General features: G+C 42.3%; 2 protein-coding genes, 1 long non-coding RNA gene and 1 other non-coding gene across 6 annotated transcripts; 2 read left to right on the top strand and 2 right to left on the bottom strand.

The window, feature by feature from the left end:
- The first annotated feature begins 4,244 nt into the window (after positions 1-4,244).
- On the top strand, positions 4,245-5,917 carry LOC103701234 (uncharacterized). Its single transcript, XR_603145.4, has 3 exons — positions 4,245-4,302; positions 4,917-5,014; positions 5,780-5,917. It is a non-coding gene; the product is annotated as an uncharacterized LOC103701234 (long non-coding RNA).
- A 1,056-nt stretch (positions 5,918-6,973) lies between these two features.
- Positions 6,974-13,278, bottom strand: LOC103701235 (uncharacterized). 2 transcript variants are annotated; one of them, XM_088720519.2, is made up of 9 exons: positions 13,157-13,278; positions 12,833-13,019; positions 10,278-10,358; positions 10,074-10,162; positions 9,901-9,975; positions 9,180-9,241; positions 9,040-9,108; positions 8,082-8,381; positions 6,974-7,367 (listed from the first exon to the last, which is right to left on the bottom strand). In XM_088720519.2, the coding sequence occupies exons 2-9, from the start codon at positions 12,953-12,955 to the stop codon at positions 7,291-7,293; spliced, it is 876 nt and encodes a 291-aa protein (XP_088576645.2). In that variant the 5' UTR covers positions 12,956-13,019; positions 13,157-13,278; the 3' UTR covers positions 6,974-7,290. The 2 variants fall into 2 exon arrangements, with proteins under 2 accessions (XP_088576645.2, XP_008781449.2); XM_008783227.6 differs by having other exon boundaries at positions 12,833-12,955; positions 13,157-13,277.
- A 1,070-nt stretch (positions 13,279-14,348) lies between these two features.
- Positions 14,349-18,850, top strand: COG0212 (NagB/RpiA/CoA transferase-like superfamily protein). Of its 2 annotated transcripts, XM_008783229.5 has the most exons (6): positions 14,366-14,810; positions 15,896-15,986; positions 17,125-17,351; positions 17,628-17,703; positions 18,315-18,440; positions 18,527-18,850. In XM_008783229.5, the coding sequence occupies exons 1-6, from the start codon at positions 14,397-14,399 to the stop codon at positions 18,673-18,675; spliced, it is 1,083 nt and encodes a 360-aa protein (XP_008781451.5). In that variant the 5' UTR covers positions 14,366-14,396; the 3' UTR covers positions 18,676-18,850. The 2 variants fall into 2 exon arrangements, with proteins under 2 accessions (XP_038989170.3, XP_008781451.5); XM_039133242.3 differs by lacking the exons at positions 18,315-18,440; positions 18,527-18,850 and adding an exon at positions 17,843-18,050 and having other exon boundaries at positions 14,349-14,810.
- A 678-nt stretch (positions 18,851-19,528) lies between these two features.
- TRNAN-GUU (transfer RNA asparagine (anticodon GUU)) lies at positions 19,529-19,602 on the bottom strand. The gene has a single exon. It is a non-coding gene; the product is annotated as a tRNA-Asn (tRNA).
- Positions 19,603-25,908: the final 6,306 nt, after the last annotated feature.

Below are 25,908 nucleotides of genomic sequence, written 5' to 3'. Positions count from 1 at the left end.
GCAGACCAGATAGCGACTCCACCAGACAAATTAGGCGGAAAGGCATCCGATCTCCGTATTTAATCGACACTCGTGCGTTTCGAATCTGAGCCACTCTGGTGAAATCAAAGCTCTGTTCCCACCATGCTACTATCTCGGTGGTACATGCAATCTTTTTTCGATAAAAGAGTTGAGAAATTCAACCCCGTTGTATTTTATTGGAATATGTATCCTACGATAACAATTACCCATTGTATTCTATTGGAAATTTGGAATACACATCATTTAATCAAGATTACATGAGTAGTAGCCACTTCATGCAAAGAGGGGTCAAAGATTAAGACCTACCCAAGTTCATCATTTACAGGACCTTAGCCGCTCACAAAAGAACATCTTATGAGGCTTTGTTCAGGGGGGAGCCAGCTCGGCAGATAGAGGGAGGGTGGATTTGGAGGATACGGATCCAGCCGCGGGTGGCGCTCTTTTTTTGGAAGGTGGCCTGGGGCTGCCTTCCAACTAGGAGCGTGCTAGTCCGACGGGGCATGCGGATCTTGCAGTGTTGCGAGGTGTGCACGGTCAGTGAGGAGACTATTGGGCACGTTCTTCTGCAGTGTCCCAGGGCTAGGGAGATTTGGAGGAGGTCACCAGTCCCTCTTCCCCTGTCGGTTGTGTCGGTACAGGATCTGCTGCAGTTGGTGAGAGACTCTTTCCGGCAGCCTAGTTCTGTGGAGGTAGGGATTCTCAGAGCATACCTGTCCTACCACATCTGGTTGGACAGGAATGCGGGTTTGTTTGAGGGCAGGAGGTCCTCGTCGAGGTTGGTGGTGGTTAGAGCAGTGCTTCAGGCGAGAGAGGTGATCTCATGCGCTGCTACGGGTTCTCTTGGGACGGCCGGGGACATCTGGGGCACTCGCTTCGCTATTACAGCGCCCAGGTTTGCTTTTGTTTCTTGGGTGCCCCCACCTCCTGGTTTTCTCAAGATGAATTTTGATGGTAGCGTGTCGGCAGATGGGAGGTCTGGAGGGGTTGGTTTTGTGATCAGAGACCACCGTGGCAGATTGGTTGCAGCAGGGGGCCGTCATACACCAGGTCTTACTGTTGTTGGGGCAGAGCTTCGAGCTGCCTGGGAGGAGATTACCTATACGAGACGGGTGCTCGGTGCTGACCGGGTGCACATTGAGGGAGACTCATCGACGGTGATCGAGTGGATTCGGAGTGCTGACCGGTATGGGGATGGCCACCTACTCATTTGCGACACTCGCAAGCTGGTTGCTGAGCTAGGCGAGCATCAGGTTGTACATGCTTTTCGGGAGGTGAACAGGGCTGCAGACTGGGTCGCCTCCTATGTTGCACGACATTCCGGGGAGTTCTTGTGGACATCCATAGCAGAGCTTCCGCCCCCTCTGTACTCTTTACTTTCTTTTGACTTGGCAGGATGTATTCAGGCTAGAGCTATATGAATTGCCGTTTTCACCAAAAAAAAAAAAAAAAAGAACATCTTATGAAGAGATTATCCACCAATTCATCCTCTAAACACTAGATGAAACAATGACCTGGTCATGGCCAATTTCTTGTCTGCAGTGAGGGAGAAGATCTTCAATTTTCTTGAGAGTCCCGTCTCTAACATATTCGATCGCCAATTGCATATTGTAGGGGTAAAAGTGCGAAAAGAAAAGTGGCCTTTAAATTTAAATGAAGATTTCCCTTTCCTATTTTGAATGAAATACTTGAGCGATAGAGCATGAACTTTAAGCATACTTCTTCTTCTCCTTTTTTTTTTTTTCTTTTTTTTTCTTTTTTTTTTTTTTGCTTTAACGGGTTCTTTAGACAATGCGTGTCCAAATACACCCAAGAAAATCAAAATAGACAATCTCACGTAGTGCCAATGGCAGCTCTCTCTCTCCTACCTACAGGGCGTATCCTGAATGGTGGGCCGCGTATGCAGCCACCCAGTCAGCCGCCCCGTTGGCCTCTCTGAATACATGCTTGGCCTCAAAGGCCACGCCATCCCTCACCATCATCCTAATGTCCTGGATCAGAGGGTGGTCAGTGCTCTCACCACTCGGTCCCCGCTGGATCCACCCAATAACTGTAGCCGAGTCGCCCTCCAAGATGATCGAGCTGGCCCACAGCACCTATCGGGCATGGCGAAGACCTGCCCAGGCAGCTCGCAACTCTGCCCCTGTAACTGATATGTCGAACAACCGGCAACCGCCCACTGCCACTACCCTGGAGTGAGGGTTCCGTATGACGAAGCCTGCCCCGCCTCGCATACCTCCATCCAACACCGATCCGTCAAAATTTACCTTGAGGAAACTCGGGGGTGGGGGCTCCTGTGTTCTGGAGGAAACGAGTTAAAATTCATTCTAAGTTGTCATGATTTATGTCTTTAATTTTATCTTTAAGCATACTTCGCATGCAAGGCTTTAGCTTTAAGATCGCTTGAAACTATTCTTGGATTGCAGTAAGAAAAGTAGATCCAATTGATCAATTCTCTCCAAAGCTTATTCTCCTCAGGAAAAAATCTCCACCACCATTTCATTAACAAAGCTTGATTGGAATTCCCTAGGTTGATAACTACTAGACCTCTAAATTTTCCGGTTAGCAAATAAGTTCTTATTTAGCTGGGTAAAAACCTCAATGACTGCTAGGCTTTCCTTGCAATAAGAAGGCTCTTCTAAGCTTGTCTATGTAATTGGTGACCCAAGAAGGAAGAGCGAAATTGGAAGATCAATATATTGGCATCAATCCCATAATTGCATTTCCTAAAGTTAGCCAACCACCTAGAGATCGGTCCTTGCTTTTCTATCTTGCAAGTCTGGAATTGAATTTGTCGAACAAGAACTGCCAATCTGATTTCTTTAGTTCTAAATGATGTAATAGAATGCTAAGATATATGATAGGAAACACTGTCACTCTGCATCCAATTAAGTTGGCCAAATGCTAGGTTATATTTTGAGAAAGATTCGATCTTGCAAGAAAGTTTTTCTCAAAGTTGATTTACAAACTTGCGAGCAACTTATGTGAATAGAAGATGAGTTTGAGAGTTGATAATCCACTGTGGTAAAGAGGATTGTACCATCGGTAGAACACAAGCAGCCGATTTTGGCAATTATTTTGTTAGGGTTTATGCTAGAGATGAGATTTTCTCCTGTTAAGACTTCCGCCACCCAAATGAATTAGAGTGGAGAGAGAGGGTCACCTTAATTTGGACATATCATATTGCACATCTATTTACCAAGTTTTCCGTTAACTAACAATGCAAATTTATCAATCTCTAGACAAAGTCGGGTCCAATTTATCTACTTTGAGTCAAACTCTTCGACCTCTAGGAGTTTTAACATAAATTTTCAGTTTACTCCATCAAATGATTTTTTTAATATCTATTTTATAAACTATACTTGCCTCTTTAGAGCATTTGCTTCTCGGCTGCACCGGAAAAACTATCTTGAATTGCTCTTCCTTTAAGAAATATTAGTTGAGAGTTAGAGATTAACCGGTGCACGTGTTTCTCTAGCTAGATTGAGAGAATCTTTGTGATAATTTTTGGTACACTGTTAATTAGGCTTGTGAGTCAGTAGAAACCAACTTTCTTGGGTCTCAATTAAATTTGTGGATAATTTAACTTGCATATAAACATTGGAAGAGATTAATGAAGTCTTGCTCAGTCGGAACCAAAAAATGCTGGTTGAATGATACTGGAAATCCATCGATCCCTAGTGATTTATTGCCAACAATAACAAAAATGATAGTTTTTATCTCCTCCTCTTAAAATGGATTATCAAACTTAGTTTTATCTAGTAAAGATTCCTGGTATAAAATATTCCAGTCATCCCCAATAGTTGGATTTACATGACCCTACACAGGTCATGTAAAATTATTAAAAATAATTTTCAGAGAAAAGGAACAAATGAGACTCTCCATTTTATCATCAAAAAATAAAAACTAAAATCAGCATAAATCATTATTTAATACTTAAATATACTTAAGTAGCTAAATTCACCTTCTACATTTCAAATATCATGGCCATGGAATGGTTATTAGAAAAAATATTAAAAATTAATAAGAGATCCCTGATTAGTATTTAATCATATTTAGTCTCCCTTCTTCATTTCGACATCTAGCCAAGTAAGAACATTTTAGCGTTTGCTTAGTTAAATAACAATTTCGGAGGTAGTAAAATGAAATATGACGAAAGGGCAGTTTGGGCAGATGAAATATTAACGCTTCCGCCTTCAATATAAACCCATCGTTCGGGTTTTAAGCGGTCACGAACGGGAGGCCGTCGCCGCCGAGGGGAAGGAGGGGCTTCGGCTCTTAGAGGTATCCAATTCCTTCCATCAGTTACGGTTTCGTTTCTCCATTCTCGATCTAATCTCATCCAATAACCTTAGATTCAGGTATTTTATAGCTGTCGCAATTACGGATAGCTTCTCTCGTTCTACCAGATCCGACATTTTCTCCTCGAAGTTTGATTACTGTTTTCATCTTTTTTCAATTCTATTTCATTTTAATACAGATCATAAATTGTTGCTTTTTTCCGTTCTTTTGTCTCAGTTTGATATCAACTTAGATGATGTGAGAGAAATTATAGACTAGCACCTCCTGTTTGAAGAACGCTGTATCGAAATTAGGATCTTCGTAGCTCCAGATTAACTCCATTATTGATTTTTTAGTGGTAGCTATCTTTCGAATGCATTTTTTAAAACTATTTTGTTTTTAACATGTAGCCAAATTGAACTTTAAAAATTAAAATGTATGTTTTGATGGAAAATCAGCATGATATGCTGGATTTTGACATTTTTAGTTTCTATTACTCTTTAGGGGAAATGATTCATACTTCAAATGAATCATGTAATGGCAACTTGGTCATCTTATATATTTGCTTTATTAAATTTGGGTAATTTTCTCAAATGTCCTTGCTATCTTATCTCAAGGTGTAGGAGCAAGATGTCTCACCGGAAGTTCGAGCACCCTAGGCACGGGTCCCTCGGGTTTCTTCCCAGGAAGCGAGCCTCTCGCCATTGTGGAAAAGGTGAGCTGGGACCACTAATGGTTTTTTGCAAGATTTTCAGTCTGGTTCTCATGTCACACACCTGTTTTTGCCTGCCAATAAGTGAACACTGTATTGCTACATTACGCTTTTCTGCCGAGCAACAACACCCATATCGATGCTTATTATATATTGCATATACTGATATACATTTATACATATACATACACATGCATGTCTGTATGTATTCACTCTGTGACCTCCTCATTGTCTTCCAACTTTTTTTTCCTAACTATCTTGCTATTTTGTATTTTTCTGGTCTCTTCTCTACCTGTTAACCATGTTGAAAGCTGTCTCTGTTGTTTCACCTTATCTATATCTATCTATCTATCTATCCATATATATATTCACTCTGCGACCTCCTGATCATCTTCCAACTTTTTTTCTTACTATATGTTTACACCATCTTGCTATTTTGTATTTTCTGGTCTCTACTCTATCTGTTAACCATATTGAAAGCTGTTATTGTTGTTTCACCTTTAGCTACCCAGCTTTTCTTTTTCTAATGCGCCTCTCTTTTTCTTTAATATTTGTTGATAATGATATTTCTTGGATACATAATTGAGCTTTAAAACCTGAGCCACTCTGTGTCCCAACTTCTTGTATATGGGCTTTCCTTTACTGTTATCACTTGTGCTGCATGGCCCCTTGTTGAATTGCTTCTAATTTTATATAATATGCTGGTCTTTTGTGTCAATTTCATGTCAAAAATCTTACATGACCTTTTTGTGTCACTCCTTGATGCAGTGAAGTCGGATGACCCAACGAAACCCTGCAGGCTTACAGCATTCCTTGGCTACAAGTCTGGAATGACACACATTGTCCGTGAGGTTGACAAACCAGGATCAAGTATGTTGAGTTTAGTTTATTGTTTGTTATATCTAGTCTTAAGAAGCTTCTCGTTCTAGAAGTATATATATGTGTGTGCATGACATATGTATATGCACGTATGTTGGTATGTATATGTAGATCTATTGCAATCTAGATAACATGTAAATTTTACCATCACGTGCTGATCTTGTCCCGCTGTTAACTTCAGCACCAGTATCCTTATTACCACGCCTTACCCTGGTAAATTTTCCAGTCTCATAAATATATTCATATCCCTACTATAGTTCAGGAGGTCCAGTTTTAATTGTAAGCTGACATGGTGATTGAGCTTCCAAAATGGAATTGCTCATCATGGCTTGACAAATCACCATACAATCATCTGCAAATAGAAGATTAGGAAGACAACGTACCACCCTGGTGAAGCGCAATTGCGGATTGGGATTTGTGACATCCACTGCTGTAATCCTTCTGCGGCCAGCCGTATATAATTCAAGTAGCGCTTTCTTTGGAATTCCCTGAATACGCGGAGAGGAGCCTTCTGCTCTGCAAATTGCTAGACGTTCGTCATGGTTGTTTTACCAGTGCAGCACTTGCTAATCGACCACCAGGGCAATGGCTCCCGAGCACGAATTACGAGGGGCTGCAATCTGGTGGGCCAGCGTACATCCGTTGTTTTTCTCTGATTGCCTGATCTAGTTTACAAGGGCAACAAAATGGAACTACAGCACCCAGAAATTCTTCTTTTCTTTTTTCTTTTTCCCTCCCTACCTATTCAACACTAAACAGAGATCATGTTCGTGAATATGCCTCTTCTCATTCCACGTTGCCCATCTAAATATTTTCGGTTTTTAATCCACGGCAGCATCATAAGCAGAAAGATTCGCCGTATCAATTCCAGCACCCTACAAGCAATAAACAACTGTAATGACACAATGTCCAACATGGAACAAATTTTGATGGCTTGGCCGCCCGAAAAAGCTTTAGCTCACTGATCCAACATGAACAGGTTGATTCTGCAAGCATTCAGAATTTCAGATGATGCAAAATGGATCAAAGTTACATGGTTAATGCATCTTAAGCCAGATATAAGCGGTCGCACATACAAGCACATGCATAAAAACGTTCTTGGAAATTATACCAAGCTCAAACTGGTTTCAAGAATCAAAGAATTTACTGTTCTATTATTCCTACAAAAGCATATGGAAATTGTACAATTTCACAGCAGACACCAAACTTTGGACAATAATAAATGAAGAAAAACCTAACTACAAAAACACCATCAGCCACATTCCAAAGATGGCGGCAGGTTATCAGTAAACTTCAGCAACCACCTACAAATAAGTTCTAGTCCATACTGTTTTCAAATATCACGGGCAAAGCAGGCATATGAATATTTATCTTGCACTAGATGAGGGCTTATGCATCATCTAGAGAGCGTCCATCTGATAACCCTGACCACCACGTCCACGGCCGCGCCCCCGGCCCCTTCCTCCCCTGCCACGGCCTGCCACACCAATGACGAGCTATCAGAATTATTACTGTAAAGCATGCGTACTGCTTACAAGCACACAGAATATAACCCCATTTTCACATTCAACAGTTGACACAAACACGATAGGTTGGAGCTTGGTGAATAGCTACTACATTTTTGGCAATTGTGTCCAAAGTTCCGCTCCAATTAACTTAATGACACATGCACTATAAGTAAGAAGGTTTCTAACAGCACGTAACGGTCGCCACACTTATACAACTACATTACAGACATGAGTTGGCCTTTTTGATACCCTAATAAACATCATGGTGCCCTAAATACACATTCTCTTTACCTGATACAATTCAATGCTAGTGATAGTTCCAGGACTCTGACAAACAAGCATATTTGGACAAAACAAGAGAATGCACACCGCAAATCTCCAAATAAAAAAAGTTCTCAAACATTAAGAAATATAAACGAAGACCAAAATAGCTTCAAATTATAGTCGGCATTTTCCCCAAAAATAACAATTCTCATGGTATGCAAGAAAAGATCAAAATCTTCAATTTTCAGAATCTCAGAAAATTATAATAAATACTTGGCACTGAAAACATTGCGAAATGTGCTTTCAATTTTCAAACCACAAGTAGGGACAAGTAACTGAGAAAAGACATTTAAACAAATCGCTAAATTTAGATAATAATACCGAAGAATAATGTGTCAAGCAACCAAGTATGAACTCACCACGTCCTTGTACCCTTGGCCCACCATTGTCATAACCACCTGATTCTTGTTGCATATCCCTGCCACCATAGCCACCACCATAGCCGCCGCCACCATAGCCGCCACCATAGCCGCCGCCATAGCCTCCACCATAGCCGCCCCCATAGCCTCCACCATAGCCGCCCCCATAGCCGCCACCATAGCCTCTTCCACGTCCATAGTAACCACGGCCTCTTCCAAGCCCCCTCCCTCTGCCACCATATCCACGTCCACCATCCCAACCTCCATCAGCATCGTAATCTGCCATCCCGTTGCTGATCCCTGTACAACATAAGTATGAGATCAAGAAAGACACCATGGATTAGTATGCAAACAAAATGCAGCTCGAAGGAGACTGACAACATCAATTCAGAGTTTCATTGATTATTGAATGAGAAACTAATACCCTATAGCAAAACCAGCCCACTCAGTTTATCGACAGAATATTAATAAAGTAATGAGCATCACCTCATGTGCTTGGGAAAAGGATGGCTCATCCAAGCCTGTTATCATGGATCACCAAGCAAGATTTTATTTTTCAATTTTAGATTATATACTACTAATAGCAAATGACTTCGCTTGTTAACTCTTGAACCAAGGTGATTCATACAAAGCACACCAAGCCATACAGTTTTTATTTTTTTTCCCCCTGGGTGGTGAGATGTCCATATAGAGTTTTCGATATGTAGGATTACAGAAGTACCTGAGATATTTAAGGAACCTTAAAGCAATCATAGTCTCAAGGAAACATAAAGCAGTTCAACTCTAACAATATTAGAATCAAACAAACTTTACTAAAATTTTAAAAGCAGCATCATGTGAGAAGAATAATGATTCAAAACAGGTATCCTGAAAAAGTAACATCCAACTATTTAACCCATGTTCCATTTAAATAGAAAAATTCATGCATGATTCACTCTCACATAGATGAGCACTGTACCTCTACCCCTGCCTCTTCCACGACTGCCACGTCCCCTACCACGACCACTAGATGGAAAGGGCTCTACATCTATGCAATCAAACAGACATGTCAATATGTGTTGCCTGCAAGGATGATAAAATTACATCCAAACAGCTTACCTCCTTCATAATCAAGTTCTGTCGAAGGCTTCACCTGATCAGCTGGTATGGGTGGTTGGTACCTGCATAGAATGAATAGTTACTAACACAGCTAAGCAGAGACACAACGAAAACATAATTAACAAAAGAGTACCCTAACATGCTAGGAATATATATACTGCATTTAGTTTAAGTTAATTACTTGTTGCTTTGCTTCTAGTTTCAATAGGTTTAACAGAAAAGCTATAGTGCTACTATCCTAGTAGAAGTCCATCTAATTTAAATGTTTTGAGCATTTGGCTGCAATCATGAAAAGGACCCCTTCAAAAAGACAAATTTCAAAACGACAAATTTTTAGATGTTTTTTAACGAAAAAATTTCACATTTCAAGAGAATCAAAGCAAGGAAATAAGTTAAGGCTTTTCAATGCTAGTTACGACAAACAACTTCTGTACTTCCTGCCTGTACTGATAGTTCAATTAAGGTCTAAAGCTACTGACTCAAGAAGTTGTTAATTCTTACAGCATACAATTATACCTTTACATATATCGGTAGCTCAGTTTTAAGAATATAGAAGGAAACAGGAAAGTAAATTGACTGACTTCCAAAGATAGATAACCATTCTTCACATGTACATGTAAATATGCAGTTATTCAAGAACATGTACTTATACGATGATGAAAATAATCCATTATTTATTGACAATGCCCGATATAGCATTTTTCATAATAACAACATTTACCCTGGGGAGGATGTATCTAGCTCCTTCTTGGACAAAGTTATAGTTATCATTGATACATGGCGGGTAGTTTCAAGGCTGTCAAAAACATCTGTTAGACCACAAGTTGATTCTGACAACAAACCAGAAACTGCACTATGAGAACAACAAAAGGAACAATAACTAATGCTGCTTACGGGAGAAGGCCTTCTTCCAATGGCTCCCACAAATCAGTTATATCAATAGATTCAATTTTTGTGTTCTGATGGAGACCTGCAATCCTCCTCTGGAGGGAAAAACGTGGTTCTTTAATTGAGTACATATTACTTTATCAAACGAAAAATATGCCTTAAATAAGCACACTTTCAAGCAAATGTCAAGAGTGTGTTTCCAGATGTAACCTTGATCAACTCCACAATCATGACTGTCTTATTGATGGCTCTTCCCATAGCTTTGATAATGATTTCGTTAGATCCCTTTTCCTATAAAGATACAGGGAAAGAAAATAAAATAGGATACTGATTTGTAGGTTATCACAGAGCAGACTGATTAACCTACATACATACCTATTTACATTCATATATATATTCATACATAAAAAAAAGGATATTACCCAGTTATGGTCCCGACAATCAAGGGTCCTGGGTGGGTTAAACTTGGGACAAAACTAACTTTTGGCATTTTTTTATTATGCACACAGTGGCTGCCCTAGGACTTGAACTTGCACCATTGCACTTGTCAGTCCAAGCCTTTTACCATTGCATCAAGCAATGGTGCCTATATAAGCTCATATAACATATGCATATTCACATTTAAATAATTTAGACTGATAAAAGATTACAAAAGAGATAAAGATGAGTTGCAATGAAAGGGGAAGTACATGCATATGTTGTGAATGGGATCCCAATTTTGAGATCCCTTCTCCCTTCAAATTCTGATGAACAAAATTTTTGGTGTCATAAGTACTAGGAATACTACTCATTTTAATCCAACAGAAATAACACAAATAACAAATTTTTAAAGAAACCATGAAACCATTATATAACTCTAGTTTAAGTGCAAACCGTAAACAACTGTAAAATTAAGTAGCAGAGGCCGCATAACTTAAAGTCCTACACAAATATTTGATAAAGAAAATAGCACTTGGAGCTCAATTTGTATTACAGAAATAAGAAAGAAAATGACTATTTTCAAAACCTTTCATAAAGAGATCAATATATTTTCAGCTAATGTTCTCTTCTGTTTGTACAGTCCTAGAACGAGGATTTGGTCCGAGTACCCAGCTATTCTTTAGTTAACCTTTTACGATAAAGGTCCAATTTTCTTGAAAATTTAATCATATCTTGCCAGGAACAGATCACACTGTGAGGTGCCAAAGCAAAGTGTTCTGCAATTTTCACAACAATTATAATAATAAATGAACAATGGAACAACAACAACGGTTATGCATAAATTTTCATCCCTCCAATATCTTCCATACTTAACAGCAAGACTTAAGAGTGACAGTGAGGTCTATCTACAAGGCATCAAGATTTTGTTCCCATCAGGAAATTGGAGTTTTTTTCCTTCCTTTTCTTCATTGTTTTGCTGTGTGTGCGTGTGTGGGTGGTGGGGGGGGGGGGGGGGGGGGGGGTAACACATTATATCCCCCCCCCCCTTTTTTTTTGTTTTGTGGTAAAAAATCTTCAAGAACAATTGCAAAAAAAAACCTGTTTCACTTTCAGTCACATACAAAATGTGATGGGGTAAGGAGTGAACCAGCTCGGCTAGCAACATGGTCTGTGTTTGTTTTTTTCAGGTTGAGAAGGGACAATAGGACATATTGAATTGCTTTACCATGTGTAGTTTTTCATCTAGATGTTCTCAAGACCATTACAAAGTTTGCACAGGGTCTTCATCTAAATAGTTAGAAGTACTAGTTGAACACAACTACTTTTAAAGACTACAAGGAGGTAGGATATCTAAGTCCTTGTACGATACACATATATACATATACAGATATATGCGTATATATATAGACATGTATATTGTATATATATCTGCGCGGGCGCTGGCGCGGGCGCGGGCACGTATGTCTAAGTCTACATGCGCGTGCGCATCCGTGTCCACATGCACACATATAAGCACACACACACACACACATATATACAGATATGTATGTATATGTCTGTATATATATATATATGTATGTATGTATGTATACATACATATATATATGTGTACATATATATGTATGGATGCATATATGTATGTGTATATATATATGTATGTATGCATATATGTATGTATGTGTATGTGTGTGCATGTGTGTATGTGTGTGCATGCATATATATATATATATATATATATATATATATATATATATATATATATAGAGAGAGAGAGAGAGAGAGAGAGAGAGAGAGAGAGAGAGAGAGAGATAGATAGATAGATAGATAGATATACATACATACATACATATATGTATGTACATATGTATATACATATGTATAAGTGATATACATATATACATATGTATATACATATATCAGCATAAGTGATATACATACATACATACATACATACATATATGTGTGTGTGTGTGTGTGTGTGTGTGTGTGTGTGTGTGTGTGTGTGTGTGTGTATGTCCATATCAGTGAATTACAATATCATCAAAAACCCTATCCAACAAGCTGGAGACATAAAAATCAAGGGAAAAAAGGGGAAGGAAAAAAAAAAAGCTCCTTTGCTCTGTGATTTGGTTATCAGCATATTACAATATGCAAAAAAGAGAAGTACGCCCACTAATCCTATAAAGCAAGCTCGAATAAATAGGAATCCCTAGACTATTACAAAAATTTATGCACAAGATTTGGGCAAAAACTATTACAAAAATTTCGTTCATTCTATGATCTAATATTCCGTACCAAATCCCTCAAAAACTAAATCTTCCACAAGAAAGGAACAGAGGAAGCACCTGGAGCAAGGTCGTCGCATAAGTGATGTAGTTCCTCGTCCTCCCTTGTGTGGTTATCCGAATCTCATTCTCGCTGATGGGCGTCTCTGCTCTCGGCTTCTCCACCCTCTGGTACCGATCCATCTACAAACCCACCAAACCACCATAAAATCGAACCCCAACACCAAAGGCAAGAACCCCAAAAACCCTAATTCCAGAAGAATTTATAACCGCAGAGATCTCCGAATTAAGAAAGAGATCGAAATTTCTCAAGAGAAGAACAACGAGAACACAAGATTAAGAGAAAAATCCTCACTAATTAATGCTAGAATAAGGGTTCGGTACCTTTTCTCGATCTCGATCTTGCCCCAAGAGAGGAAGGAGACTGGTTCTTTCCCTCGGTCCCGCTTCAGAAAGAAGGAAACAACGGACCGACACGGTATTTATAGGAGAAGAAGTGAGGGTGGGGTTCGTAGTCGGAAGCTATCGGGTAAGCCCGTCACGTGAGATGGAGATCAAAGACGGGGCGCGAGCGAGACTTCGACACGTGTGATAATCCCGTCACCGCTTTAATGCTAGGTTACCCTCTCGGATTTGGCCCGCTGAGCGGCGGACACTCTGTGCTGCTGCAGCTGATCTGAGACACACATTCGGTATCTAACGTTGCCGCTTATTTAAATAGAATCTATCAATTCTTCAAGTGGTGCAATTTTATCACACGTAATATTAATATTAATTTATATTATTTTATCTATTCCATATGAATATAATGTGACATAATAATATTTTATTATAATTATATTATCATAACATTAATACTCAACATGATTATTATTTTAAAAATATTAATATTATTTTTTTACTAAAACGGATGATTCATACAATTTAATATAGATATATCAAAAAAAAAAGCCAAAAGATAACAAGTTCGAAGTGTACTAGGCAACTCCCTCTCTTCCACTCAAAATATATCTCTAAAATGATTGGTCATGTACGATGGCTTTTTAAATATGTATTTGATTTGAAACGCCACATTATCACAGATCATAGCTCGAATATCTCAAAGTAATAAATAACACACACCTATACCGCCGACGCTTTTTGAAGAATATTGGTATTATAGTGTAAGGTACAATTATAGAGTATATCAATGTTATGTTGTAGCATTATACTATTTTAATACTTAAAAAATGGGCATATGTAAAGTATGTTACAATTTTTTTTTCCCAATAAGTTTGTAATTAGAGTTTATGAGTAATAAACAATAAGAAATGATACACTCAAAAACTTCTTTGAGTTTCTAACATAGGTCATCTAGCGTTGAATAATATTATCTCCACTCTAATCCATGGTTTTAGATGATCGTAATAAAATAATCAAATCATTATAGTAGTTATTATTTCCATTTTTTAGTTATATTTTTTTAAATAAAATAATTTTTTTAAACAATAAAGTGGTACAAGGCAGTGTCTGGAAATTGGGTACGTGTGACATCGACCTCGTACGGCCATGATCCGGTACTCGACTCAAAACAGCGTGACTCCAGGAATCCATGGCGAGCTTAGATGCCCCTGTGTCCAAAGCTATGCCTCTCTTTCTCCACCGACTCCCCTGGCCTCCCGCCGCTCCGCTCGTCCTCGCCGGCGCCTGTAACCCACCTCCGAAAACTTCCACCGCCCTCCACCGCTCCTGGTCCTCCTCCTCCTCCGCCTTCCCGAGGCCTCTCCATCCCTGCGGCGCCGAGAGAGTGGAGGGATCCTCGTCTTTCGATCCGGCCACGTTTGAGGCCGACCGAGTCCGCCTCGACGCTGAGGCCCGCGCGGCCATGGCGTCCACCGCAAGCTTGGCAGAGGAGGGAGGCGGAGATCCCAAGGCGTGGAAGTGGAGGATCCGGAAGCGGATCTGGGATCTCATGGAAGCCGAGGATATCGCCCGGAATCCTCGCCCCGTCCACCACCGCATCCCCAATTTCGCCGGCGCTGCTACCGCCGCCGACTCGGTCCGTGTTCTCCCCCTCTTTTTATTCTTAACCCCATTCAAACAATTCCTATTTCCTTTGTGCTTTGATAATTTCAGGCCTAAACGATGTAATCTCTTCCAATCTCAAGCAATTTATAAGCACAGAAACTTGGATTAAGTTGACAAAGTAGACTAAGCATTTAAAGAACATAATTCTTGAGGCGTGTGAATTCTTGAACAAGGATCTGTAAAGCCTCTTACTAGAAGAAATATCGGAGGAGACTCACCAAGCTTTGTTATAATTGAAGAGGGACCAAAAAATATTTACTTATTTAAGCAATTAGGTCTTCTTAATCCTTATACAAGTTTATACGGGGTTTGGATATCATGGAATCTCTCATCAATGGCTAGACTCAAACCTTAAATGATCTACTTGAGTTTGTGAGTGGTCCCGTTGTTGTGGAATGCCCATAATTTTTGCCATGTTCTGTCCTAGTCGATTGCAAGATGTAATCTTTAACGAAATCTCAAGATTGGTGCTGCATTTTAAGGCCTTTTAACTGTTTCTGAAACTCTACTTCAGATTGTACTGTTGTTGTATTTTGGTGCCCTCCTGGGACTGTGGAGATTTATTTTGCAGTCTTGTATTGATAGCTGGGGGTCCTTTAAGGCTTCAGCTTGTTATCACGATAATGCTTTAAAGCCATAATTTTTGGTTTGCAAATAAAATTAGTTGAATGAAGTGGAGATCAGTTTCTAAGCTTCCATAAGACTAGCACATGTTAAAGAACATGCGGACAATAGTTTAGGAGGGAGTTATAAGATTTGCCTTTGTATATGCTCAAATGACATTGTTTATGTCATGCATAATATTGTTTTACTCTTATGCTAAATGGATAGGATGAGACTTCTGTTCGCTGGTTATAACATGATAATTACATCAAGACTAAACAGATCTGGACAGGTTTGTTTAGTCAAACTCAATATTCACTTAGGGAGGTTACTTGTTTCTCATGTTTAGTGTATCCTAATATTGTTGGTACCTTTAAAACTAAGGTACCTTGAGCTGTTATTTTTTAACTTAATTCTAGTTACTGAAATTTTGTATTTTTGGTGGGCGTTAAGTTAGGGAAATTAGAAGTTTTTCAAAAGGCTCAATGTGTGAAGGTCAACCCTGATTCCCCACAGAAGCAAGTCAGGTTCTTAACTCTTACAGGTTTGTTACTCTTTCATTCAGCATCATGTTCTACAGCTATCATTTTAAGGTTTGTTTATCTAAAGAAATGTTAACACATAATATCTTTCTCACATTGATGCATGCACATGGATGTTTTTATTTATATATGGGTGCACTTGCACATGTCTACCGCCGTGGCCCTCCGCCGGTGTCTGCCGCCGCTCCTTCTCCCTCCCTCCCTCGCTTCCTCTTTCTCTTCTCCTTCTATGGCTTCGGTAGGTGTCCTCTCTCGATACGGGCCCAACACGGCCCGTACTGATTCGTTCTGCCAGAAAACCGGTACGGTGCCCGGTACCGGATCCTCCAACCTTGATGTGTATGAATTCTTGTCGGTATAATACTTGTCAAAATTGCCGGTCTTGGACAGGCTTGACTCTGATATTGCTTTGGCTGCTGCATTCTAATCAAGGTCCATGTACATGCATTTCTGGTGCAAATAAACACATTTCTATGCTGTGTCTTGCAGACATCTAGGAAACTTTGATGTTCTCTCCTGTCCAAAATTAAGAAATATGTTTATGTTCTATATCAAAATAAATATTTTCTAGCACAGATGTTTATGCTTGATATAGAAGGATCTCTTAATTTTCCAACTTTTTTGCATTTTGTCATGATATTATATATGTTGGGTTCTTCCTTTGATTCTTCTTCTTCTTCATCAATGGACTCTATACCTGACTCATCTTCTTCTTCAATATCATTTCGTAAAAACCTTTTTAACCATATCATAGCACATCCATGACTTCATACTAGCTTCCGGAACTTTGGGAATACGCAAATCTCGCTCCATCACATAAAAAAAAAATGAGTTTTCATGGTTCAGTTTGTATAATTTCTAATCACAATGTCTTCTTCTTGTTCTTCAATATCATTTCATAAAAACCTTTTTAACCTAATCATAGCACAACCAGGACTCCATATCTGACTCAACATAAATTAAGTAAAAATTTATTTGACTAATTTCAATTATTCTAAACTTCCTTAACCAGACCAATAAGAAGTGGCTTTGTTAGAACTTTATGAGTACGCAAATCTCCCTCCATCCCTTAAAAAAAGTTTGACTTTTCATGGTCCAGTTTGCATAATTTCTAATCACAGTGTTCCTTGGATTATGCAGGTGGGAAAAAGTTGTTGACTCCTCAACCACGTCTGAGAACTGGTTTCTTTTCAGTATTAGAATCTCAGATGTTATCTTCTGATTCCATAATGGAGGCATGCACTTCTGTTGGGGCTGCTAAATATGGCAGACCTATCAGTCTGGATGATAAAATTAATGTGGATTTGATAGTTATTGGATCAGTTGCTGTTGATCCAAGAACAGGAGCGCGACTCGGGAAGGGAGAGGTATTAGCTGGTCCACTATTAAGTTTTTGCTGTTTTAGTTGGCATTTTGAATTTAATATTGCTAGATTGAGAACTAGACAATAATTTTAGGTTGTCCTTAGCATTACTTATTAACTTTTTCACATTACTGGATGTCATCCTTCATTCTCTTGCTTGCGCATCTCATTGTATGAAAACTGAATCATATTTATTTATCTCAGGCAGCAGCGGTAAGTTTAATTATGAAAATATCATTTGTAATGACATTCATCCCTTATTAGGATTTAGTTGATGTAGGGTTTTGCAGAACTTGAGTACGGTATGCTGCGACATATGGGGGCTATAGATGACACGACTATGGTTGTAACATCAGGTAATGGCTCTCCTCTGTTGTCTCATATGTATCTTCAACTTGTCTCATTAAGCTATGTATTCAACTATGTATCTTCCTTTATTGCTTATCTGCCGTTTACATTCTGCCTTCTTATGTTGGGTGCATGATGAAACCTAAGGTGGGGTATTTGGATGTCTAGTTGCCATAGCCGTATACATGATTCTACACATGGGTGGGTAATAAAGGCTTAAGGAGTGAAGAAGAGAGAAGTAGTAGGGGATGGGCAGGCCTTTGCTCCCACAATGCCAAAATTTTGCGGGATATTGCTTATTGCTGTGCATAAAACATAGCTGGGTGGTCCAACTCCAGCTCAAAAACTCTGCTGGCAATGCCTCCAAGATACCTGTTCCCTTGTTTCTCCCAGCTACGCAAAGAATCGGATATTACAGCCAAGCACCCATGCATCTCTGAACTGCACATTAGTTCATGGTTTTTCTTCCATGAAATGTCATATGCCTTGACCACAAAAGCAGTTGTAAGAACAGCCAGCATCATGTTTCTTGTTTAGCACAAGAACTCACTAATTAGGTATGCTAGTGTCTTAAGTCAACCTTATTTGTGTTGTCTAATTATCATGTCCATGGCTCCAGTGCATGACAAGCAGTTGGTGGATGATATCCCAGTTGAGAACTTGTTAGTTCATGATGTTCCAGTCGACATTATCTGCACTCCAACTCAGGTGATCTTCACCAATTCAACAATCCCTAAGCCTCAAGGTGGGAATGAAAAATTTTCATGAGCCATGTCCATCTCTTGTCATTCAATTTGCAGGTGGGTGATTTAATAATTTTTATGAATGTAGGAATTTACTGGGAGAAACTTTCTCCCGAGAAGCTCGGCCAAATTCGCATTCTCAGAGAGCTGAAGAAGCGGATAGAACGAGATACTGGGCAGATGCTTCCTTGTGGGCCTTCAGAAACGCTTCCTCCCACTGCTCAACGGAGGCTATGAATACTTAAAAACTAGAGATATTATTATATTGGAAATATATGTTTTTCCCACCACCATCATGGAATATGTAAATGCAACTTGAATTTCTTTTTCCCAGTTCATAATATGCTATGGGAATATGTTACAGAATGTTCATCATCAAGGGAATAATATGAGTGGCACGAGTTTCATTTCAGGTTGTGCAATATTTGGTTGTCATCATTTTAAAAACTTTGTTGCAAACTAAAACATGGTTTTAGCAAACAATCATAATTTCTTGTCTGATGTGAAGGCTTGTGTGCATAGTATACGTGAGTCCCTAATGTTTTCTCTGGGGAACTCACTAAAATTCAGAGGTTCATGTATGCATGTTTTATCTCATATAGATATGATCTCTGTTGTGTGTTCAACAACTGATTTGACTGCCAATGAGGAAAGGAGGGAGAAAAGGGAAATGGAGGAAGGAAAAAAAGAAACATATGCTAACGCAGCGAAAAGCTGGAGGCAGAGGGAGGAAGGAATTTTATATAAAAGACGAATAAATCTAATCGAGAAAGGAAATTGGGTGAATGCATGCAGTGCAACGCCAACTAAATTATTTTCTTCTAGACGTTTGCCTTGCCCTTTTTCATCTAGAAAATCAGTGAACCTGACAAAAGATTGGTGGAATTATTTTCCAAAAAGTATTTTGTGAGGTTAACAAAATGATTGTGGGAAGTAGGTTATTTGTATAAGAGAACTCATCAACCTCAATTTTCGGATCAAAAACATGACTGAAAAAAATGCTCTGAACAAGCAAACAAAAGTAGAAACAAATTGCACGTAAATAGGATCAGATAATAAAAAATATTTTAAAAACAATAACTAATTTAACCGCTAGAGGAAGGGCTTGAACCTTCGACCTTGTGGTTAACAGCCACACGCTCTAACCAACTGAGCTACTCCAGCTCGTTTTCCTCCACCAAAACTATCATATTAGAGTCGGAACACAGCCATTACGAACCTCTCGTGTTCCTCAGCTGCACAGCCAACCACATGCCCCTGACTCTACAGTAAGATGGAAAATAGATTGGATACAGAATATATATTGTTGCTGGAAATTGGACCCGGGGGCCGCCGCGAAGCCGGGGAAGGAGGAGCTCCGCTGCTACAGGGGGCGGACGGCGGTGCGCCGGCTGGCTGCGTCCTCCGCCGCGGGGGGTGTGCAAGTCCTGCAAGGAAAACCGGTGGCCGGGCTCCCCGGCGCCGGCCCTCCGATGCTTAAGTCAGAGGGGGGCTTAATTTTGGAGGAGAAGGAGATGTAGTTCGTATGTAGCAGTCCAAGCTAGAAAATTAGAGTTAGGAGCCGTCCCCCCTCGGGAGGAAGAAGCCTCCCTTTTTATAGGGAGAGTGGCAGGGTTACCTGTGATGTGACTGGGCAAATTAATGGGTTACCATCACGATTGGACGTGGGCGTGTGAAGTAATGAGTTGCCGTGGATGGCCCGTTCCCATCATGGGAGGAGATGGCGCGTAGCCGGAGCTTGCTTGTGGCGCGCAGTGCAGTACATTCTTGGGAATGGTGAGGCGTTGACAGTCGTAGCAGGGTATGGTTCCTGATTGATATGTCGTGGCGTGGCTGGCAAGCAAAGCATGGTGCGGTGAGGCTGCTGCAGGGCATGGCCGCAGCATACAGATGACGAGGTCGGCCTTCTGAGGTCAGCTCGACCTTCTGTGCTCGGCCTTCTGAGCTCGGCAGCCTTCTGAGCTCGGCCTCGGCAGCCTTCTGAGCTCGGCAGCCTTCTGTGCTCGGCAGCCTTCTGAGCTCGGCTCGGCCTATGAGCTCGGCCTTCTGTGCTCGGCAGCCTTCGGAGCTCGGCCTCGGCAGCCTTCTGAGCTCGGCTCGGCCTATGAGCTCGGCCTTCTGTGCTCGGCAGCCTTCTGAGCTCGGCCTCGGCAGCCTTCTGAGCTCGGCCTCGTCAGCCTTCTGAGCTCGGCCTCGGCAGCCTTCTGAGCTCGGCAGCCTTCTGTGCTCGGCAGCCTTCTGAGCTCGGCCTCGTCAGCCTTCTGAGCTCGGCCTCATCAGCCTTCTGAGCTCGGCAGCCTGCTGTGCTCGGCAGCCTTCCGAGCTCGGCTCGCTGTCGGATTTGGGTGCTTTAATTGTATTTGTGGGGTGGTCCATTTTTCCCCCCAACACTACCCCCCGACTTCCGAGTTCGAGCTGCTTTTTGGCTCGGGCGAAGGAAGTAGTCCGGTCGTCGATCATCCTGTAATATAGCCAAATATGTATAGAGATGTACGTACCAAGTAGGGTGTACCTCTAATGCAGTTGGAGTTTTAAGTGCTCCAGGTTGACTCAGCGGCCTTCTTTGGCTTGTCGTAGGAGGCGTCGAATGGCGTTGAAAGGCGTCGAATGGCGTCGAAGTGTCGTCGAATGGCGTCGAAGTGTCGTCGAATGGCGTCGAATGTCGTCGAATGGCGTCGAATGGCGTCGAATGTCGTCGAATGGCGTCGAATGGCGTCGAATGTCGTCAAATGGCGTCGAATGGCGTCGAATGTCGTCGAATGTCGTCGAATGTCGTCGAATCGGCGTCGAATGGCGTCGAATGGCGTCGAATCGGCGTCCCGAGCTTAGCTAGAGCATCATTGGAGACGCATACAGGAGACGGACCTCGTCCGTTGGCGATCGTGCGCCCTATTCGGGGCGACGTTTGGTCGTTTTTTGGATTCTCCGACTTGGCACTAGCTTTCTTTGGCTCGATTTTCTGGGGGAGGTGTTCTGCATTCAGGCTTCGGAGCTTGGCAGCCTTCTGAGCTCGGCGGCCTTTGGTGCTCTGCCTTCTGAGCTCGGCGGCCTTTGGTGCTCTGCCTTCTGAGCTCGGCGGCCTTCGGAGCTCGGCCTTCTGGACCATGAAAGGATTTAGCTTCATAGTACTTTCTTGGGGTAGAATCTCCTATAAATCTAGCCAGAGGAGCGCTCATCCTTTGGAAGGCATACAACATAAGGTATCAGCCGAGCTTTCATGATGTACTAAAATCCCTTTTTTTTTTTTTTTTAAAACCTTGCAATGATGAGGGAAATAGCTACAGCGTCGTCATAAAGAGGGCTCAACACCCTTTTGGTCTTCATCAGAAAAGGAGATGACTTTCACAGAGCACGGATGCTTTGAGGAAGCTCTTTTTTCCGAGCTCGGAGCTTCTGGTACCTCTAGTTGCCCGCCCTCTGATGGTATTGATGATGCCCGTGAGAGGTTAGTGGTCATTCTGCTCCTTACGCGGCACTGGATTTTGTTCCTCGGGCTCTCTCCTGTAGGCATGATCACGGACAAAATAACTCAACCGACCTCGGCGGACAAGTGCCTCGATCTCATCACGAAGCTCGTAGCAATCCTCCGTATCATGGCCGCGATCTCGGTGGAAGCGGCAGTACTTTTTCGAGTGCTTCCGCGACTCTGTCGGACGCATTCTCAATGGAGGTCGGAGGTAGCCCCGACCCTCAATCTCCATGAGGATTTCTGCTCGGGTGGATGTGAGAGGAGTGTATGTCTGAAATTTTTGGAGGGGAGACCCCGGGCGAGCTAGGCTCTTGGGCCAAGGAGGCTCTTTCTCATGCCAGGGGAATCTGCTACTTGGTTGGGAGTGCTCCTGGTGCTTCTTCTGCATCTTGGCAGGTCGTTCGGCTTCCTCCCGCCGAGAGGCCATGGCTTCCTCAGCCTTGGCGTACTTGCGAGCTCGGGTCAACATTTCGGTGAGGTCCGCAGGGAAGTTCTTCTCGATAGAGAAAAGGAACCTGTAAGACCGGGCTCCAGTCTTTAGTGCCGACATGGCGATTGACTGGTCCAGCTCCCGAACTTCCCATGTTGCGGCAGTAAACCGATCCAAGTACTCCTTGAAGGACTCTCCCTCCTCTTGTTTGATGTCAAGGAGGGAGTCCGACGTCCGCCGCTGGGGCTGGCTAGCGGTAAAATTACTGGCAAACTGCCTGCCGAGCTGCTCAAAGGAGGAGACAGTACTCGGCTTCAACCCGGTGAACCAAAGCCGGGCCGGTCCTCGGAGCGTTGCTGGAAAGGCTTTGCACATCATGGCCTCCGAGGCTCCTTGTAGGGCCATTAAGGCCCGATAACTCTCCAGGTGGTCCAGGGGATCAGCCTTGCCGTTGTAGGGCTCCACCTGGGGCATCTTGAACCGTGGTGGGACCGGTTCATCTTCGATCTCCGGGGAGAAGGGAGATTTCGTAGTGAACTCGAAGTCGTTATCACGTCCTGATTTTCTCCCGTGGAGTGCCTGGATTTGGCGCTCCAACTTTTCGACCTTCTTGTCGAGTTCATCATTCTGGGGGATCGCTGCAACGGTCCGTTCGGGTGCAGGTTGCCCTGGAACTGACTCAGCTTCTGAAGGCTGTGGCCAGCCTCCGTGATCTCTGACTGGGTGCTCTCTCCAGAGGGAGGCCTGGGCTTGAGAGTCCTGACCTCGAAGAGGAAGCCCGCTTGTAGGGGGCTCCGGTTGAACTGGAGCCGGGGGAGGCGGTGCTGCTGGGATGCCCCTGGGTTGCAAGCTTTGGACGGCGGTAGCCAACGCCTGCACTTGCTGCACCAGGGCATTAAATTGTTCCGGTTGAACTTGAGGTGCTGGCTCAACCGGGGGTGGCGAGTTCCGAACGGAACATTCTGGGCTTGGTGGAGGACGTCGAGAGGCGTTGGAAGCCCCTTTGCTTCTCAGCTTCATGGTAGCGAACTCGGGCCCTTCCTCTAGCGCCAACTGTTGCTGGAAATTGGACCCGGGGGCCGCCGCGAAGCCGGGGAAGGAGGAGCTCCGCTGCTACAGGGGGCGGACGGCGGTGCGCCGGCTGGCTGCGTCCTCCGCCGCGGGGGGTGTGCAAGTCCTGCAAGGAAAACCGGTGGCCGGGCTCCCCGGCGCCGGCCCTCCGATGCTTAAGTCAGAGGGGGGCTTAATTTTGGAGGAGAAGGAGATGTAGTTCGTATGTAGCAGTCCAAGCTAGAAAATTAGAGTTAGGAGCCGTCCCCCCTCGGGAGGAAGAAGCCTCCCTTTTTATAGGGAGAGTGGCAGGGTTACCTGTGATGTGACTGGGCAAATTAATGGGTTACCGTCACGATTGGACGTGGGCGTGTGAAGTAATGAGTTGCCGTGGATGGCCCGTTCCCATCATGGGAGGAGATGGCGCGTAGCCGGAGCTTGCTTGTGGCGCGCAGTGCAGTACATTCTTGGGAATGGTGAGGCGTTGACAGTCGTAGCAGGGTATGGTTCCTGATTGATATGTCGTGGCGTGGCTGGCAAGCAAAGCATGGTGCGGTGAGGCTGCTGCAGGGCATGGCCGCAGCATACAGATGACGAGGTCGGCCTTCTGAGGTCAGCTCGACCTTCTGTGCTCGGCCTTCTGAGCTCGGCAGCCTTCTGAGCTCGGCCTCGGCAGCCTTCTGAGCTCGGCCTCGGCAGCCTTCTGAGCTCGGCAGCCTTCTGTGCTCGGCAGCCTTCTGAGCTCGGCTCGGCCTATGAGCTCGGCCTTCTGTGCTCGGCAGCCTTCGGAGCTCGGCCTCGGCAGCCTTCTGAGCTCGGCTCGGCCTATGAGCTCGGCCTTCTGTGCTCGGCAGCCTTCTGAGCTCGGCCTCGTCAGCCTTCTGAGCTCGGCCTCGGCAGCCTTCTGAGCTCGGCAGCCTTCTGTGCTCGGCAGCCTTCTGAGCTCGGCCTCGTCAGCCTTCTGAGCTCGGCAGCCTGCTGTGCTCGGCAGCCTTCCGAGCTCGGCTCGCTGTCGGATTTGGGTGCTTTAATTGTATTTGTGGGGTGGTCCATTTTTCCCCCCAACATATATATATATATATATATATATATATATATATATATATATATATATATATATATATATATATATATATATATATATATATATATATATATATATATATATATATATATATATATATATATATATGTGTGTGTGTGTGTGTGTGTGTATGTATATGTATAATATCGACTTCTTCTCCAAGAGAAATCATGGGCCGATTCCGGTGGCCGACGATATTAACAGTTACTATGTTTCCAGACCTCCGGTGGTGGTCTTGCAGATATCGCTGGCTGATATCAGGCAGGAAACTACCCGAGCATAATGCGACCACCATTTTGCAGTGTGCAGGTACGAAGGACTTCTGAGTTACATTGTGTTGTTTGTCTACAAATCATGCACTGTGAAGCAGCATGGTCTTGCTAGAGGACTGCGGCTGGATATGTCTCTGTGTGTAGCATTGGCATACCTGGGGAAGCTCCATAGAAAATTAGGTGAAAAGCAATTGGCATGACAAGCATTTGATCATGCTCGAACCATTGGTATTACCATGGGCTGGCATTTCAGTTGATTTTCATGCATGACAGCCCACAACTCGAGGCGTAATGAAATTTGGCTTCGTGCTGTGCAGATATTGCCTCTCCCAGAATTTCAAGTTGGTCTTCGGAGCATTTGCAATTCCTTCTGGCCAACTCCTATATGAATCCTCAGGTATTTGGAGCCGTAAGCCACGCTATTCAGCGAGCACCTGACTCTCCCAAGGCTCATAATTTAGATCGCTTGCTGTGCATCACAATCAGATTACCAGTCCGCGTTCACTACTTATCAGCAGGCATGATGTGCTTTGCATATGAAGCTATATATACACACACACACACACACGAAAATTAATATTTATATTTATGCTAAATAGATAAAGATATCAATTAAATACTAAATATATTCATATTTGTTTGAAACAAAAAGGGATACAAACTGAATATTTAATAATATATATTTTTTTTGTTATAAGAAGGATACAAATTAGATATCATTCAGATATAAATCAAATAGAGTAAAATTTAACAATGCAAAATAAATTAATAATATAATTATAAAAAATAAATACAAAATTTACTATCAAGATTACAAAGGAAGCATCCTAACCTGATAATGGCCTTAAACAATTATTAAACTTGCTGAGACCAATTTGACCGAAGATTTGAATAGTTGATCTAATCTAATTTGTATTTAAAAATATTAAAAAATAATTTAAATAACACAAATAATATAAAGTATTAAATTTTTCTATATTGAATACTACTACTATTTTTTTTTTTTTCGCTTAAAACAGGTGCATCAAACAGTACGTGTATGAATATACCCAATAAGATCAAAATACAGTAACTCACGGAGTGCCAATGGCAAATACTACTACTATTTTTTTAATGAAAGGAATCACATCTATTTTTAAGAACTTTTAAAAAATATGGGAAAAAA

The sequence above is a fragment of the Phoenix dactylifera genome, chromosome 4 (assembly GCF_051530095.1).
Source record: "Phoenix dactylifera cultivar Ajwa chromosome 4, Ajwa_hap1_PhDact_Kaust_v1.1, whole genome shotgun sequence".
NCBI lineage: Eukaryota > Viridiplantae > Streptophyta > Magnoliopsida > Arecales > Arecaceae > Phoenix > Phoenix dactylifera.
The sequence above is the reverse complement of the archived record's forward strand: the minus strand, read 5'-3'. Positions and strand labels throughout refer to the sequence as shown.

Excerpts from the sequence above, each read along its gene's own strand:
- LOC103701235 (XM_088720519.2), bottom strand. The coding sequence starts at position 12,955 with ATGGATCGGTACCAGAGGGTGGAGAAGCCGAGAGCAGAGACGCCCATC. Across the intron at positions 9,976-10,073 it reads TTGGAAGAAGGCCTTCTCCC|CCTTGAAACTACCCGCCATG; the intron begins GTAAGCAGCATT and ends TGTTTTTGACAG. Across the intron at positions 8,382-9,039 it reads TGGAAGAGGCAGGGGTAGAG|GGATCAGCAACGGGATGGCA; the intron begins GTACAGTGCTCA and ends TATGTTGTACAG.
- COG0212 (XM_008783229.5), top strand. The coding sequence starts at position 14,397 with ATGCCTCTCTTTCTCCACCGACTCCCCTGGCCTCCCGCCGCTCCGCTC. Across the intron at positions 17,704-18,314 it reads GACTATGGTTGTAACATCAG|TGCATGACAAGCAGTTGGTG; the intron begins GTAATGGCTCTC and ends CCATGGCTCCAG. Across the intron at positions 18,441-18,526 it reads AACAATCCCTAAGCCTCAAG|GAATTTACTGGGAGAAACTT; the intron begins GTGGGAATGAAA and ends TTATGAATGTAG.